An 18,831-nucleotide genomic window follows, 5' to 3' on the forward strand; every position below is an offset into this window, starting at 1 on the left:
GTCACCTTCCCCACTTTCCACATTTTAATTGCTGTAGGTTTCAGTGAGTCCAATCGGAGTTCCTGTTTTGATCGGGTTATTTTTATTTTTCGGTCTTGTGTAGGAACAGTTAAAGGAAGCTGTTCCGGGGGCAGGTGTATTAAATATAAACTACTAAAGATACCCGTTCTTCAAATGTATTAATAGGTCATAAACTATAAAGCAGGCTGAACTGTCCGTTACATTATTAACTAACCTTTTCTGTTCTCCTGCCATAAGATTGTAATAGTTTTTTTAATTGTAATAAATTGTGGCTACAGCGCTAAGAGAATTATTTACAATAAATATATACAGTATATGAAATAAAGGTTATTATTAGTACTTAGACGGGTGGTAAATATTCACCTTTTCCCTTTTTTCTCTAAAGAATATTGTTGACTTAGAAAGAATTTACAGGATTCAAGAATATTCTTTAATGTTGAGAGCTAACTGTGAATGTAATAACTGAGCTACTGTAACTGGCAAACCAAACACATTGAAAACCTAGTTTTAAATATACAACAAAGCATGGTTTTGGACATTTTTTAGAATTTTCAGAATGGTGGAAGTGACCTTTGTTTTTGTAGTCCTGTTTGGTGACAGGCCTGAGAATCTGGTAAATCCCAGTTTGGCACAGAAATTATTAAGTTACCATTCACTTTATAATGTCTGAACTCGGTTCCAGATTTGTAAAAAGGTACAGTGGGGCTTTTCTCCAGGCTAACAATAATCATTTCAGGAGATTCTCAGGCTTCTGTTATTAATTGAGTTTTCTCCGTTTCTCCCTAAGGATGGCTTCTAAACATAGGTTTGTGGTTGTACACTAGAGAGAGCAGTGTCGCTGGTGAGTCACTCTACTGTGGTACAAATAGCAGCAGCTGAGCAGAACCACAGACATGTTGCTTGGTTAACGCAAGCAGATTCTTAAGATACACTGATTGTTGTCTCTAGCAGGTTCTTAACCATGCCACTTATTCAAATACCCATAACTGAAAATAATACAAAAAACAGGACTGCTGATGTCTTCACTTTTCTGTGATGCTGTAATGTTCTGTTTAAAGATCAAACAGATTCTTTGTGTAGAAATATAATAGACATCATGTGTCACTTAGAAATGGCAATGTTTATGTGATTGAGTGAGTATTGTTCATTAATAATTGTGCTGTGCAATTAATTTCAAAATGTCTTGACTGAGAAAGAATTGGTTTCTAAAATCTGTTGTGCTCGGTAGTTTTTTTTTGTCTTTATAGGACAAGTAAACCACTAGCATACCTTGCTGTGGATAAGCTCGTGTTAAATCTAAAATTATGTGAAGCATGAGCTTGTATAACAGTTTGAGGCAAGAGCCTAGGCTAATCGGATTATAAAAATGAAAGCTTTTCCTTCATGAATCACCCTGTTACAAGGTTAGTCGGCTTTCAGTTAACCATTAATGGTGTTAGTTTGGAGTTTATCGCCTGTTTTCTTTTCCATTCCCAACAGAGGCAAAATGAAGACTGACCTTTCAAGAGCTGCTTTTATTTTTCTAATTTTCTGGGATCGGGTGGTGCAGACCAAAGGAGAATGCGAGGAGGTTCTGAGGAACTCCGAGGTAAACCTGACTGTCAAGTACGACCTCCCCAGTTTTGTGGCTGACACCTTCATACAAAACCTGGTCGTGTTTAAGGGCCACATCTACCTCGGAGCTGTGAACAAAATTCATATGTTGACTGAAGACCTGCAGAAGCTCTCCGAGTACAAGACGGGACCTGTGCGGGAAAGCAAGGACTGTCAGCCGTGCAGAGATTGTAAAGATAAGGCCAATTCCACTGTAAGTGTACTGAAAGATAACATTAACATAGCCTTGCTTGTTGAAACGTACTACGACGACGAGCTCTTTAGCTGTGGCACGGTCAGCAATGGCATTTGTCAACGCCATGTACTGGCGGATGATCTTCCCGACCTAAACTCGGACGTGCAGTGCATGTTTTCCCCCAAAACCAATGGGGGCCAACACGGGTGCCCCGACTGCATAGTGAGCCCCTCAGGAACCCAGGTCTTGAACGTTCAAAGCAATGGGATTGTGATTTTCTTTGTTGGAAACACGGCGACCCCCTCTCTTCCCTGGCAACCTTTGCAGCACTCTATATCGGTCAGGCGCATGAAGGAAACGCAGGACGGTTTTAGTTTTTTCTCGGACCAGTCCTACATGGATATTATTCCAGAACTGAGGGACGGCTATCCCATTAAATATGTCCACGCCTTTACGAGCGGCCCGTATGCCTACTTTCTGACTGTGCAGAAGGAGACGGCCAGCTCCCAGTCCTTTCACACGAGGATTGTGAGAATATGCTCTTCGGACACCGAGCTACGGCGGTACGTGGAAATGCCTCTGGAGTGCATCTTGACGGAGAAGCGCAGGAAGAGATCAACAAGGACGGAAACCTTCAACGTCCTGCAAGCTGCTTACGTCGCGAAGCCTGGAGAGGCACTGGCGGAAGAGATGGGCCTCTCGATGGATGATGATGTGCTCTTCGCGGTCTTTGCCCGGAGCAAGCCGGATTCTCCCGAGCCGGCGAACAAGTCTGCCGTCTGTGCTGTACCCATTAAAGTGCTTAACAGATTCATCAATGCCGAGATTCGGAAATGCTACACCAAGCAACTGTACCATTTCAAAGGCTCACACGAGAAGCAGTGCTACAATGTGGTAAGATGAGAGTAATACTTTGGTAAACTTGAAACAGTGACTCGAAACAAGGGAACCTGCTGCTTTGGTTAATGTTTTGTGTATAGTTTGTACATCTAGGATAGTTCAGTTTCCCATCGTATATTGAAAAGCATAAAGGATATATATATATATCTTTTAATACCTGTTTGGTAGTGTAAATACAGCAAATGCCTATTCTGAAGCGCAGTGGATTTTAGCGCTGCCCCTTCTTATTAAAGTGCTCTGTGTGGCTTTCACTATACTGAAGCAATGAATCATTGCACTGGGGTCTTTATAGGGCCGTCTGTCTTTCTTGTTTCTCCAATATATCACTATTGATCCAGCCAATCTTTATACCATCAGATCAATACAAACATGAATTTAACTGCTGATGACCCCGTGTTTTTTTCTTCTAAATTTCTCAAATGATCTTTTCTTCTTCCTTCTTTTTTTATTTAATTAACCCCCTTTTGATATAGAGGGAGCAATATTTTTGCACTCAGTGTTATTAATGAGGAACAGTACAGATGTAAATTGGTTCTAATTAATGCTAATCAAAGTAGATTTTTAACAAAAAAAATATATTGCCAATGTCTTACATTTTGCAGTAACAGTCAGCACAATTTACAATATCAGTGTGTCTACTTTATCATGGTTGGTATTCTAGAAGCTTATTAACATCATATTTTTTAAATCAGGTGGGTAGCTGCGTCAGCATGCGTAGGCTGCAAAGGAACAAGTAATAGGTTTATTCCATGCAGAAAAAAGAAGAAAGACAGAAAGACAAAGAAACACCTGAAGAAGGCTCCACGGCCAAAACGTTGTGTTCTTTCTTCTTTTTTTCAGCATGGAATAAACCTATTACTTGTTCCTTATATTTTTTAAATGACTGCAATGTATAGTGAATGTGGCTATGAAATTAAAATCTACTTGTGCTATTTTCTTGTTACCAGTGACTGTTAGGTGTGGCATTGTAGCCTGTACTTCTCCTGACCCTGAAAGCTACTCCATCACTTGTCATCATTTACAGTAGTCAGCAAGAATGTGATAGATTGAAGTGTAAAATGAGTTTGTGCAGTGGGTTCTGCAACCACCGAGTACAGAAGATAAAATGTTTGACTTTTTTTTTTTGTTATGCTAAGGTTTATGTTGTTTTAATATGTATTTGCAACTTTATTTAGCTCAAACCAATATTCTTCTTGAATATTCTTGAATATTGAATATTCTTCTTGAAATAATTTTTAATTAAAATAGAAATAGATGAATCAAATCATCTTTTTGTTATTTTTGGGGAAATTACATAATCCTTTAGCAAAAGACCATGAATCCAGTCAACTATGTTTGAAAATGTATATGACCGGGTGATGTGCTGTGATACTGAGAGAAAACAACCAGGATTAGTCCTGTAGCTCTCTTTCTTCCCAAAAGGACCAGACACGACCTTTTAAAAAAGTACTTTTGAACTGTATTAAGAAGAACAGAGCAATATGGCCAATGGTGGCAAACTGTAGTTCTCTCTCTGTGTAACCGTAAAACAAAAGCCTGGATTAAACAAAGAAAATTTGACCAACAAACCTCAAACACCAAGTCATAGGTTTAATGTTATCAGAGGCTTTCAACTTCCACCCAACAGAATGACTCTATAAAAGACTGGATTTAAAGAATGTCTTGGTAAAACATGCTTCTACCAAGAGCACTTGATGGGTCTGAGCCAAAAGATCTAAATCTTATTCTATAGATAAATAGGAACATACAGTAGCAGAGTGCTCTGTTCCATTGTCTATTGAGCTGTTGAGCATACTCAGCCGGCTGAGTATGAACAGTTCATATGTTCCTACCGTGACGTGGAAGATGAAAAGGTGATGCAGGTGGCATACGTCTTTGCTTAGGCGTTCTTTTAATTAAGATGGAATAGAGGAGGTCTCCATGATAACCCTAAATGCCCTCTTTAGAATCTGCCCTAACTGCTTGAAAACAAGACAGTTTTAAATGTCAGTGTGCCTCTTTTCTATTGCTGTAGACTGAGCTGGTTAATTTGGCTGAGGTGCAGCTGGAAAGCATCACTGCAGTTCGGCTCCACCTTATGTACACTTTGTCAGGGTGGGTGTGTCTAGGTGAAGAAACGTTCAACGGCAGCTTGAAGTGACAATATTGATGCAATTTATTTTGTGTTACCACAGCAAAAATATTTATCACTCCCTGCAAAGCAGACTAAGCAAAACGAACTGTGTACATTTAATGACTACTGGTACAGTATGTTGCCTTTTTAGCAATGTAGTGGAATGTGATGAGATGGGAATGGGAATTATAATCTTGAGATGTGAAATGAGAGAAAAGTGGAGCACATGAACACGGAGAGATCATGCAGACTTCATGCAAAACTGTGCCGTTCCAGAGTCGAACCCAAAACCGCAGAGCGGTGCAGTTTTGCATGAATGTACTGTTTTAATCTCCTGCCTCACACAATATAATGTATAGCCCTTTGAGTATGTATATGATAGTGCTAATCACCATGCCTAGATCATACATACTCAAGGGCTATACATTATATTGTGTGAGGCAGGAGATTAAAACAGTCCATTTTATTTTAAAATGCTTTTTAAAAACTCAAATGAATAAAACACAGTAAATTGGTTAAATAAAACCAAGAGTAAAACTAAATTATAGATTAATAGCCGTGGCAAAATAGTAGCATTTAAGAGTGTTTTACAAAATGTTTGTTGTTCCACCCTATAGAGTTGCTCAGGAGCAGGCCCAGTCACCCATTTTGTGGGTTTTGATCTTCTGTAGAATAAGAAAATCAAAATCTGATGGTTAGGGTTGGACTGTACTCCTACAAAAGTCCTTAAAGTAACCTGGAGCTAGATGTCAGTGCTTTACTGTATATGTAATCAGGAACCTTTCAATCTTGTCTGAATTTCACTTTGTGCCACGCAAATTACACAGGATAGGAGCTGTGTTTAGGCACAGTAAGTTTTGTTGCTCAGAAGCCAGATAATTGTGGATGTACTTGGTACTTTAGTAAATAGCCCTGTAAGTAAAGTGTTTCAGTAGCTCAAAAATAAGAAACTGTAAAGGCATGTATCAACATTTTCTACACTACAAAGAGCAAGGATTTAACAATGTTACTCAAATGTGAAAAAAGATAGTTTTGTTATATTTAATTATAGCACTGTGGTAAGCAAGACTGTAATCATCAGCTTTGTGCAAGTGTTGTTGAAAGCCAATAAATGGGACTTCAATCTTGATAAATTATCTTATGCTCTATTGCATAAATATCTTAATATCATACTGGCAACTGTAAAGTCTGGCAGTAGTAGTTGTAGTAGTAGTAGTAGTTGAGTTGGCAAGTGTAAATCTGAGGGTCATCTACATAACTTGGTGAAATCGAAAACTATGATGGTGGGTAAACAGACCAAGGGGCAGAGATACCAGCACAGAACCCTGTGGAACACCCAGAGGATCATCAGATTTAAATGGCCAAAATTTACAAGCAGACTTTTATTAGCCAATGGGAGTTAAACCAACAGAGGGAAGTATGGTCGACTCGTAACTTTTGCAGGAGTTAGGCATTTTGAGAAGCACGTAAAGTCAAATCTCCTCATACCTGTAGTCAAATTGTACCCTCTAACACTTTAAAAACCCTAATAACCTCTTACAGTAATTTAACATATTAAATATAAGTTTAAAACCATAATCAAAAGTAAATAACCGGACTATATAGGCTCACTAACTAGCTCTCATAGGCATGCTTGATGACGTTTTCAGAGAATAACGCATTTTTTCAGTGCTTTTTATTTTATGGAGCAGACCGCATTAATCTGCGAGTGCTAAATTGCGAGTCTACTGTAGTAGTAATCTCTAAATAATGTTCCATAACATCCAGTAAACTTCCATGATTGTCAGAATAGAAGAAGATATTGAATGGTTCACAACCCATCTCCAAGTCGTTAAATACCCGTGCCTTAACTCGGTGAAAATGCAATTGAGTTGCAACCACTTGTTTCTGACTTTTTGCAAGAAATGGCAAATTGGAAACAGGTCTGTACTTATTAAGAACTTTAGGACCAGGTTTCTTTTAATAGGGGGATGACCGCAGTAGACCAGCAGCTTGTAGGTCTTGTAGGTACAAGACCAATTTTCAATGTCTAACAAAGAGCTGAGAAATTAGATTTTGTTAACAGAATACCAGTGGAGTTGAAAGCAGAAAAGTAAATGTACAGAATATGTGCAAATAGCAGCGTAGAGCAACAAAGGTGTGTAAAATTCCTTTAGCTGGTGAACTTGGGAATATATGTAGCGAGAGTGAGAGTGAGAGAGAGTGAGTAGAGGTAACATGATTACAGAAGATGAGGTCGCGCTTCTTGATGTGAAAAAAATTGCATGGATGTTTACATTGCTGGTGTTTTTGATAGAAGATGAATAATATCGCAGGACCATTTACTTCAAAAATATGTAAGACATATTTTGCCTCAGTCTTATGACACTTTTTGAATGGCCCCAGTTCAGAAGGCAACAAGATTCAGTTACAGCAGCTGGAAAGCAGTTAGACATGCTGCATACTGTCGATGTGTACTTCAAAACAGGCCAGCCAGGTCACCAACAGCTGGAAAACAACTATGGAAAGGGAAAGTTTTTTTGTCCTTTCAGCATTTTTCACAATGACTTGAAGAGCCAATGACTGAATTCCAGTCTTGTTTTTAATCAGGTTAATCACAATTTACATGCAAATTCACAAGAACTTAATTTATGTGTTTCCAACTGTGCCCATAAATGAGAAGAAGGTCACCGACAGGCTAATTTCAGTAACTGCATATTAAACATTTTAATTTTCCAGCTTTTGCTCAGAGTGACCTTCAGTATTTAAGACTTTCACAAGCATTACAAGTAGCTTCTAGAGAAGTTATTTTTTGTCTAGCATCTTATAGAACTCAATAGGACTAATTGTTTTGCATCAAGGTCTCCCTTTCTTGCTACACTGTTGCCTTCTAGGTTCTGTAATACTGCACATTCCTCACCATTCGGAAATGCACCAGCATGACTAATACTAAAAGGAGCTGCAATTTTATCTGCATGGGTTTTACTACTGTATGAGAGTTTCAGGTCCATTAGCTTCCAGTCACCAATCAGCCTACACTAGACAGGCTAAAAGGTCTCCTTTGTGTCCTCTCTTATGTTCTTATCTTTTGCAAATATATTTAAAAAGTGTTTCAGTTCTGCCCTGAAAGAGATCTATGTTATGCGCACATGAAAACTTGCAACCCTGCAAGAAAAACTCTCAAGAGACCTTAAAGACAAAGCACATTAAGATATTCTATGATACAAATTGAATTCACTTGTTCATACCAAACCAGCTCAAATAATAAGGAAATATTGTATTGATCCTCACTACTTAAACGCATGCTTTTAAGTACAAAAGCTTTTGGTGATCTATTCTTATGTTGTTGCCTTTGAAAAAGTATTAACTGAATGCCAGCAACCGTTTCTTGCTGGTTTTACCCTTTGCAGTTTGTTCTTGTCAAGTACACAGTGCAACTTGATTTAAAGCTGGTATTGACAAGCCCGAGCAGGATATGCTAAGTGGGTGTATACAAGTTCATGGCACCTCATTAAAGATGAATCTTTATGAATGTTTATCCTTTACTTTATTAGCCATTTATAAATAATGGCTACATAAACCCTCTTAACATTTCAACTTGAATTAGAAGCTGGCATTTTTTCCTGATTTTTGTAAAGTCTTCAAATGTCAAATGTGGTGGAATCGAATTAAATATAGTTTAAGTAATGGGTTGTGTTCATTAGTGTGAAGCTGAATTCATTCCGATTACTAATGAAAGACAAATGAAATGTTTTCATAATAGACTTCAGTTGGGGAGATTGGAGATTTCAAGGAGCTCTTAAAGCACTATCGATCGTTAGTCCATGTTGCTGTCTGGCGATATTAGCTAATAAAATAAATAGACAGAAATATACCTTGATTTGGACCGTAATTGCATGCTTCAAAGACACAAATGTTGGAATCTTACCAGCAAACTAACATGCCCTTCTGTAAGAAACACTTGGTTCTCAAAATAACAAGGAACCACATTTAAGGTCAAAATAACTAATTAAATTACAATTGATTTCTAAGAAAAACCATAACTTGATTGGTTTTAAATTAAATCCAAAGCGTGATTGATTTGAGTGAGTAATATAATTCCAACAGAAGGCTTTTTTGATTGGCAGATAGTTTAATTATGCCGACATTATGGTTAAATTAATATGGTTTATGTGGTGGTAGAGACAAAATAGCTTACTTAGTTGATGAATTGATTTATTTTTCTTTTTACGTTCTAAAATCGGTTGTTTTTCCATTGCATTATTTCAAAGAATAATTAGAAATAGATTTTGTTTGGAAAGCTAAATTTACTTTGCTCACATAGTTTTTGTTTGGTTTCAATAAACATTTGTTAAAACAATTTAGGTCAACCAAGAACACATTTTGCAAAAACAACCTTGGTGAGCACCGATTTATTCTGCTCCAGCAGTGCTGTGGTTTTTAATGCTTTGTAGAGTAAAGAGAGTAAAGTTTTGTAGGCACTCTGGATTACCAAACAATGATTCACCTGGAAAGACTGCTGTTTTCATATCAGGAAGCTCTTAAAGCCAATGATAAGGTAACCACCTTAGAGTCTTAGCCTCAGATTCATTCTTAATGATTCAGTTTTTATCATCAGTACACCTTGTCTCAACAAGAATTGCATGCAAGTTTGTACTTTAAGGTACCGCAGGTGTAGCTAGCAGCAGCTTTTACCAGCTGAAAGGCTGTTTTAGTTTTTATTTTTCCTCTGTTTGTGCAGCAGTGTACAGAAATGAGGTAAACTAGTAAGGTGGGCAACACCTAAAAAGCTAACTCTTCTTATGTCAAAACCCTAGAGGTATGATTTATTTAAATGGTGTAACCTGCCCTGTTTTCTTGATTATCTGGTGCTTACACGAGCATGATTAGCTTTGAAGCAGCTACTGTAAATGAGCTGTAAGTGTGATAGATCACAGTGATGCGTTTCTCATTTCACTGTTTGGATAGGATTTAACGTTAGTTTTAGGTGCTCTGTTGTGGCTTTCATTACATATGCACAGTAATTGATGTGCTAAAAAGTCATAACCCCACATTAAACTAAACTAGGCTGGGCACGGATTTTTGTTTCTCTGAACCTTCAGTGAATGTTTTTTTCTGCCTGATTGCGACAGTGATTACAAAATGTATAGTGTGACAATACACATTTTTTTTATGTTGCTGCAGTCTCCCTGTGGATATGGTATGATGATGGTAAAATGTCATAATCTTAATAAGTCTTGGTTAAGATAAGATCACTTTATTTGCCATTTACAATTTATTGCATTAGGAATTTGTTTTTTCCCATACCCCAGCTTGCTCTCCTCAGACACACAGACAGGGAGAGAAGCTTGGGTCAGCCATTTATACAGTGCCCCTGGAGCAGCTGGGGTTAAGGGCCTTGCTCAGGGGCCCAACGGAGTAGGATTCCTCTGCCGGCCGCGGGATTTGAACTGGCAACCTTCCAGCCACAGGCACACATCCTTAGCCACAGTGCCACCGCTCTGCTCCGTATGGAACTGGGGCATTAAAGCACGGTGGTGTGGCAGTGAGCGCTGCAACTTCACAGATCTTTGAAGTGGAGCATCTTCTATGTGAAGTTTGCATGTTCCCTTGTGTTCATAATGATTTTCACTGGGTGCTCATGTTTCCTTCCATCTTCCAAAGACAGACTGGCTATGTTAATGGGCATTTCTGTAAACTGTCCCTCTTTGTCTGTGTGTGTACCCTGGGATTGACGGGTGTAAAGTCTGTGAATATCGTGCTGCCTTGTGCCTTGTGTTTGTGGAATATGCTGCAGGTTACCATCATGACTACTAGGAATAAATAGCTTTCTGGTACTGGATGGATGGAAGACTGGATTAAATAGAAAGTCCTGTATCCTGGTGCTGTCCCTGCTACACATTAAAAGAACAGCTTTTAAAACTGAGACCAGCGGGCACTAGGATAGTGCAAGTCTTGAAACAAGCTGTCCAGCCATGTTGTCAAATCCAATTTCATCATTTCTATTGTCGCTTTACTGCTAGCAACAAATGAGCTTCATGGGTAAAAAAGCCTCCTTTCATTTGTGGACTTATGTTCTTATCTGAATCTTAGAAGACCAGCTTCTTATTCTGTAAAATACCTTGCACACCCTGGTAAGGCTGAAGAGATGTGGAAGTTGTACATGATGTAAAACACAATTGGGTAAGCTTGTGCCAACTATCACTTGTTGTCGATAAGGAAGCACACTTCCTTTCTGAACAACAGGTTATGACAAAGGAGCCATAGCTCTGGTCCTGCGTTCTGTACGTGAGGTGCCTGAAATATATTTTTTTTTACCATGTTTACCGTTTTTCAAACAAGAATTTCCAGAAAGAGCATCATATAAAAAAAAAAAGCAGGCAACTGAAAAAGACCTACAGTAAAAGTAATTAATGAGTTAGTCAGTCATATAAGCACAAAAATTTACTCAGTGTTGACACTCAGGGGAGAAACAAAGTCACGAAACCTTTACAGTGGGTTTGTTCATTTGCATATTACCTTAGAGGAAGTTTCCTGGCTTTGAAGTACTTGAAGACAATCTGGTCAACAGCCATCCTGGCTGATTTGCTTAAACCCCGTGAAGACTTCTTTTTTTACCAAGAAAAGTTTAATGTCTTCCCTGGAATATATACTGTCTCACTAAATGTTATCTGGTGTTCTTCTTCTAAAGTGATTAATGTAAAGCTTCCTCGTAAATAAATAAAAAAATCTTTTAAGTTAAAAGCATTCCTTTCATGCAGATGTTAAGGCTACAAGTGACAGTTACCCTTGCAGTTACCTACAAGTGTAACTTTTGACAAGATTTTGCTGTGATCTGTTTATAGCCTTCAAAGTTTAAAAAAGAAGTTATCTGCCACTTGGCTAGAGTGTGCTGAGACCGTTACAGTATGACTTATAATGGATCAGATGGTATGTTATCAGCTGTTCTTCTTCCATGTAACATTTGCTGAACTTACGTTTGCAAACATTCCAGTAAATCTCCTTTTTTAAGTAAGAAAACATTGTCTTTTCACTCCCTACATTGTGTCTTAATTGGGTTTGTACTTTTACATTGTTTTCACATATTTAAGATGAAATATTATTTAGGAAACCTAAGAGCTGGGTAGACTTCAGTTTGCTCTTGACTCATTTGTGTGGTTTGTGTAGAAACAGTTTGTCTTACACTTTCTTTGGTTTGCCAGTTTAGATTTCATTTTGTATAGGTTGTGTTGACGGAAGTGTTTCAGTCTTTAAAGATTTTAGAAAACAGACAAGACAACAACTTCAAAAAGGATGCTTACGAAAATTTCATGTTACTGTATGTAACCCTTTAAACAAAAGAAGCACCGGTAACTTTTCCCATAAAAGTGGGTTTGCAGTTGCGTTCGTCAGCTTTGTCAGCTCAGCTTCAGCTAAATTAGAATTAACACACTCTAGTTTAGCTTGCTACCCCATGCAATCATGCTACAAAAACCATATTAAACTTTACATCCATACTCCATAAACCTTTACATGAACTGTCTAAAGATGTAGACTGTGGTTCTCTGCTAAATCTCACTCAGCCGTCTGAATAACCTGTTTACGTCCTCCCACAATCTTAAAACTACCATGTAGTGTTCAAGCATCCCAGTCGGGAGCATATGTTTTGTTTCTAAGGCCATCTTTGCCTCTTTTTGGCTGCATACTGTATTATGCAGCAAGCTCCTTTAGATATAGCATTAGCTTGCAAGCTTGAAATTCCTCACGCTGTGAAATCCTGTCTGTCAGAAAGCTTTGCAAAAACTCTTGGCCTTTCCATCCACTTCTTACTTTATTGAAGTCTGGTTTTGAATGTGCCATGGGTATTATTTAACAGCTAAAAATATTTTACTTTCCCTCAGATTCTCAAGCTTTCTGTTCCCTCACCCACAACAACTTCTGTTTTGTTTTTCTTTTTTAGTGTGTTAGCTTATTTTTCTTTTAAAACACTTTGTGTCTGGCTATGGCTGTTTTTCTTTTTCTATTTGTGCCCTTTGGCCTATTTTAGTTGCATTTTAATGTTCTGGCACGGATATGCATTTTCTTATGAGTAACAACAGGCTGTTATGCTGAAATTACCCAGAAAAATCATGTGCTCCAGGGTACACTCTTCACCTAGCCCATTAGAATGTAAGAGTAACTGAGGGCTGGATTTGCCCCGATCAACCCTGAAACTAGATTTTCTTGAAAAGTAAATTTACTTTATGAATATCCCTTACCTTCTTGGTATAGATACAGCAGTTTGTTAGACAGTGGCCTTTGTTACTAGTTTATTTAAGGTCATACCAAATATAATTTTAATCCCTACCAACTGTCTCTCTTACTTTTTTTTGCACATTTTTGTGCCAAGTAATGAATACTTAGCTGTTTTTCTCCCTTTTTTTGTACAGCTATTTTCAACCAATGCAAAGAATAATAACAGAAATAGTAATTCCACCAGCTGTCTTTATCTGAGAGTTTTAGCCTTTAAGCACAGAGAATTTTGTTTGTGGTATTGCAGATCGTTTGGTTCAAGAATGCAGTTGCAAAAGTGTTGTCTATAGACAAGATTACTCAATTGTCTGTTCTACAATTTAAATATGTTTTTATTTAATCCTTTATGACATCTGGAAAATGGGAGAGTGTCCATTTAAGCAGCAGGGCATTAACTGGATCAATCTGACTTAATTTGCTTTGTTTTGGGGAACAACTGTCACTATAGCCATCTGTGACTGTAGCCCACAACCCAACACAGACTCCAGGGTGGTACCACCTTAAAATAAGGTATGTTTTAAGGTGGTATATATACTTTCAAGGTGGTATAAATAGTATATTTTAATTTAGAGGGAAAAAATTAATCATGAGAAAGATACAGTGTGCTCATTATGTCTTTGTGAGTTAATAGGATTTGCTAGCAATCAGAATAGAAGACTGGGACAGCACTGGTAAATGGAAAAAAAAACTTAAGTAGTGATCTTAACAAATAATTAATTATATATTTCTTTCTAATTAAACCTAAATAAAAACATAAATATAAAAAATCCATCCCACAGTCTTAAAGTAAAATTCCAGAAACACATGGGAAATATTTCCATTCTTTGTTTGCAACTCCCTACCTTATTTAAAGACTAAAAAAAGAAACACGAAGGTTTATTTTTCTTCTTTGGAAAAATATGTACTCAGCGATTCTTACACTTAATGTCCAAAATAACAAAAAGGGTAGTTTACAGCCCAGTGTTCATCCAGGCCATTCCTGGGCAGAAAGTGCTTAACGTGAATGATTAAACAAATCGCAGGTCTGGACCAAAGTTTGCCTGAGCAGGAGAGCCTATCTGTGGAGAGGACTGTGTGTGTGTGAGCAAGGGAAAAGAAAAGCTCCAGGGTTTAGACTTCTTTCTCTGCAGCAGGTGCTTTGGTAGTTGTGCGGGGGGGGGGGGGTTAGCACATTACCATTATTTTTGAAAGTTTTCCTGCAATTCAGAAAACATAGAAAACTGTAATATTGTTCTCCTAGTCTTTTCCTTTTTTTTTGCTGTAGCCCCAATAGTCTGTATCCTGTCCGTTTGCTCCCTTATGGCTGTCGCAGGCCAGAGTACAGCCTCAAGCCAGCTGCACAGTTAGCAGCTTCTAATCTGGCATTATTGTCAGGTTCTCCAATTCCCTTCACAGTAATAACCCCTTGCCTCATAATGAAATAAAACGACCCCTGCTAAGAGCAGTTCAAGAATCAAATTTCATTATAACGTGCCATTCACAAGCCAGGTGGGCTTGTGAACTGATCCTACTGTAGCCGTGCAAGACTGGGGCACAATGTGCACGTTCTAGCTGCGTGCTATTTTAGTCTTATCCTGCGTCTTTTATGTGAAAATTCAAAGCTGGAGCTAATTCTCATTTCTGTTCTTGACAAATCAAGCAATGCATTCAGGAAGTATTTTTGGACTTGGTTTACAAGGAGTTTCAAAATGGGAATCCTTAAGTCTACAGACAAAAAAGACATGTGTAGGACTCTCGTACACAGGGATCAGATTACCTAGAATGGTGGAGCTTGCTGTTGAACTAAAACAAAACGGAAAGTATTTATGTAGACGTTAAAGGTAGTGCAAATATTTTCTATTTAATTTTCTGCGAAAGGTCTTGACAGAACAAAGGGAGGAGATTGTTTTAAAGAACAGTATTATAGCCTTAAGGATAAGGGAAACTCAAAATAAATACCAAGCCAGTCTTGCAAGTTTACCAAAGGGTTCTGTTTGGTAGTGGGGGAAGAACACTCTGTTTCATACAAGGGAGTTTCAGAGACTGAACACAAACCCCGCAAAACATTCAGTGGTCTGTGCGTACAGTTAATACACCCCATTCATTTGATCTTCCTGAAAGAAAGTCACGCTGCTGTATTAAAACCTGGACCACACTGCAATTACAAAACCTGTTCAATCTGTCAGATCAGCATCCGACCTAAGAAAATAAGATGTTTATGTTGATTCCAGTAGTGCTGATCTAATGCTTTTGAAACAGTGTGAACAAAAGACTGCTATTAACAAAATTATTGTACGGTTTAGATACCTTATAGGCTTGCATGTCTATGAAACTTAATCAGAGTCAGTAAAGCAGTGCATGTTTGGGGTTAAAGGAAAAAAATGTAAAAAAAACACATCTGGATATATTTTGTTCTGCAGGGTTCACCTGTTGGGTTGGGATCAAGTACATCTCACAAAGCTTTTATAATTGTGATATTTTTCAGATTTTGTTTGCAAGATTCTTTATTTATTAGTTAGTGTTGGACATTCCCTTAAGCTCCAAAAGGCATCTAATTGCTCTTGTCTTGGAGTAACTTAGAGAAGCAATATCTTTAATGGGGTGACCAACATTGTACTCAGTATTCTTAATGAGGCCTTACTAATGCTTTATACTATTTAAGATAACAGCCCTTGATTTAAATTCTGCACCTTATCTATATATCCTAATGCATTGTTAGACTTTTTAATTGCTTCTCATTGTTGTCTAAAATGATGTCAACCTAAACACATAAGTCTTTTTCATATGAAGCCTTTTCCATTTTGTATTTAGAGCTACTGTATATCATTTGTATTTATAAAACCCTGTACTTGTCTTCATTAGAAGTAACCTGCCAGGTATTTTGAATCTTATCTAAATCTTTTGAAATTTGTATGCTGCTTTTGCAGTGTTCTTAGGAAATATTGTGGTCATTTTTTTCATTCTCATTTAAAGTTTAAGTGAGATACAAACATATAAGCATACATCCCTAGACAGACCATAGTAAAAAGTATAACTGTGGACTTCAACTGAATCTGCTTTCCCTGAATGACTAGTAAATCATGTGTTGTTCTTATTAGTTCAAAAATCTATTAAATTTTTATGCATGAAAAACTTACTGTCTGAAAAGGGTCCTTTTATAAATTGAATTTAAAAACAGTTGCCAGAACAATGGGCTATTTCAGATTAATGTCATTCTAACAACTGGGACACGATGATTAACAAACTGGCAAATTTTGGCATACCCTAAGATATGGAATACAATTCAGGAGAAGACTTGTTAAAACAGGTCTAAAGAGTATGAAGATAAACTTGTGCTTCCTTTGGAAAAATATACTAACTGTTCTGAGCGACCGCACAGTCTTCTGAACTAATCTTTTTCAGTAAAATAAAAGTAAACAAAGTGTAAAAAATCCAGCATCGTATACAACAGATATACATACTGAACAGTAAGGAATCTGTTTTATTAATCCTCTGATCAGTCTGTCACTTAGACTTCACTTAGATATTTTTTCCAAACGTTAAGAGCTCCATTACCCAACCAAAACAAAAATTGGTTATTAATGTAACAAATGCTGAAATTCATCAATGTTAACAATTAATATATTTACAGAACAGATTGGCAGTGTAAAAAAATACACTAAAGTTCTACATACCAGCTTACAGTACATAAAAGCACCTGTAGACCAGATATTATTGATTTTTTTTCACAGCTGTGATTAATATCTTCTTATTATCAGATTATAGAGCATTGAAATTATTCTGTTCCTTTTCATAACTTTTCTTATTCCTCTGCAAGTGATTTGATCTACAGTTACAAAGTGCGCAAACATTTTTAAATCAATTTCAAGATTGTAAGTCCACCCACGTTTACTGTATGATTCATGATGTCCTGTAACATTACACTTCTAAGTCATATAAATGGTACCTAGATTCATTCAGTATCCTTAATGAGCAGTTTAGAGTGTTTTAGTACTATAATGCACACTCATAGTTATGCTCATGTATTAAAACTTTAATGCAATAGCCACAAATAAGTTTTTAAAGTCAGAAACTGGAAAAACAGTGTTTTCACCATATACTGTAGTTTTGTTCAGCCACAATTTAGCACTAGATCACATATTGTAGCGATTCCCCTTTTCAACAGAAATTATGAAAATTATGACAATGTTTTTCATTCTATTGTAATATATCCTGATTCCTTAATGTATTTTCCTCTATTAATTTCAGAGGAAGGCTTGGCTTTGTGAGAATCTAAACTGTGCAACAATTCACTAAAACACGGAAATTTGTTTGCCTTAGAAACCTCCCCAGAGATATAAGAAACAACATGTTCCATGTAATGAGAGGAAAGTAGTAAGAACTAAGAAAGAATATTGTTTTTACAGTGTTTCTTTAACCATTAACTGAAATATTTAGTCACAGTTCAATGCCATGTTCTGTTTCTTCATTAATAATTAATGGGTGGGAGTCAAGGCATGGGACAAAAACCTAGAAATTGATCGACTGTACCAATTGTTTTCCCTTTTTTTGCTTCTTGTGGTCATTTGGGTTCATTTTATTAGCGTTTCATGAAATGTTAAGAAGAAAATGCTACATTTGGGCACAAAATATACACAAAGAGTCCAGTTTCTTTGTTGTCTGGTTATTGTTTACTGGAGCTCAAAACTAACCCCTCTTCTATAAGCCTTATGTGTCACATAAGTGTGCAAGCTACTTTGAAAAGAAGTGTGACATTCCTTTTTTGACACACGTTACCCACAGCCATTACAAAACTGCCACTTCTGTCTTTTTCAGCCAAATTTGCTTATCTGGCTGATTATGTGTTAAGAGATGAATAGCCCAACGAAATGTTATATTGTACAGCAAGGAAGGTAATGGGAAATTTCGAAAATGGCGTAATGCCGCGTGCTTCTGAAAAACAGTGATCTGCTTGACTCTTAAGCCTTAATATAAAGGCATGTGTTCTTTTGTAGAGCTTGCCAGATGACACATCAGGGTGTGGGAAGCATGGAGAGGGGTACCAGCTGGAAGTCACAACCACCATGCAGCGCCTGGACTTGTTCTTCGGGCAGTTCAGCAACGTCCTGCTGACCTCCATCGCAGTGTTCACCCGGGGGGAGTTCACCGTAGCCAATCTGGGGACTTCTGAGGGCCGAGTTATTCAGGTAAGTCCAGATTGGTGTTTCACTGTTGCCTCAACTCCCAAAATGAATTCTTAAACTGAGCAATACATTTAAATTTCAGAATTTCAAACTCGTCTTCATGCATATATCATATACCACTGAATTGTTTTTCATTGTACTATACAAACATAATTTCTGAGAAATAATAATAATAATCTTAATTTTAAAGTGCCTTATCGAAACCCAAGTACACTGTATATGGTGATAAAGAAAAAGACAAAAAGGCACAGTAAAAAAACAAAACTAGAACTTACAGTCTAAGAACTGTCTCTCGTACAGTCAGAGGATGCGCATTCCATAACAACGGAGCTGCGACAGAAGAATCCCGGTCACGAAAAGTCTGAGATTTAGTCCTAGGAACTAAAAGGACCAGCTTAATCTGACCAGAGCCCACGAGAGGGAGTGTAAACACGAAGGAGTTCAGAGATGAATGATGGAGCCAGATTTCTTAGAGCCTTAAAACCAGTAACAAGACCTTCCATTGAATATGGTCTGAATTCAGGAAGATGTGTGGCAGATTATTTAAAAAGTAATTGCCTTCTTTTTTAGTGTAAGTTTGCCAATAGTTTGTTAAG

At 37.4% G+C, this 18,831-nt stretch overlaps 1 protein-coding gene across 2 annotated transcripts in view; it reads left to right on the forward strand.

Moving 5' to 3' along the window:
- Positions 1-18,831, forward strand: part of met (MET proto-oncogene, receptor tyrosine kinase) — a 45,719-nt gene that overhangs the window by 609 nt on the left and 26,279 nt on the right. For both annotated transcript variants that reach the window (XM_006633331.3, XM_015352284.2), the window contains exons 2-3: positions 1,501-2,704; positions 18,047-18,238. In XM_006633331.3, the coding sequence (XP_006633394.2) occupies positions 1,508-2,704; positions 18,047-18,238 (1,389 nt within the window). In that variant the 5' untranslated portion in view covers positions 1,501-1,507. The remainder of the gene's footprint in view (positions 1-1,500; positions 2,705-18,046; positions 18,239-18,831) is intronic.

The sequence above is a fragment of the Lepisosteus oculatus genome, chromosome 7 (genome assembly GCF_040954835.1).
Source record: "Lepisosteus oculatus isolate fLepOcu1 chromosome 7, fLepOcu1.hap2, whole genome shotgun sequence".
Taxonomy (NCBI): domain Eukaryota; kingdom Metazoa; phylum Chordata; class Actinopteri; order Semionotiformes; family Lepisosteidae; genus Lepisosteus; species Lepisosteus oculatus.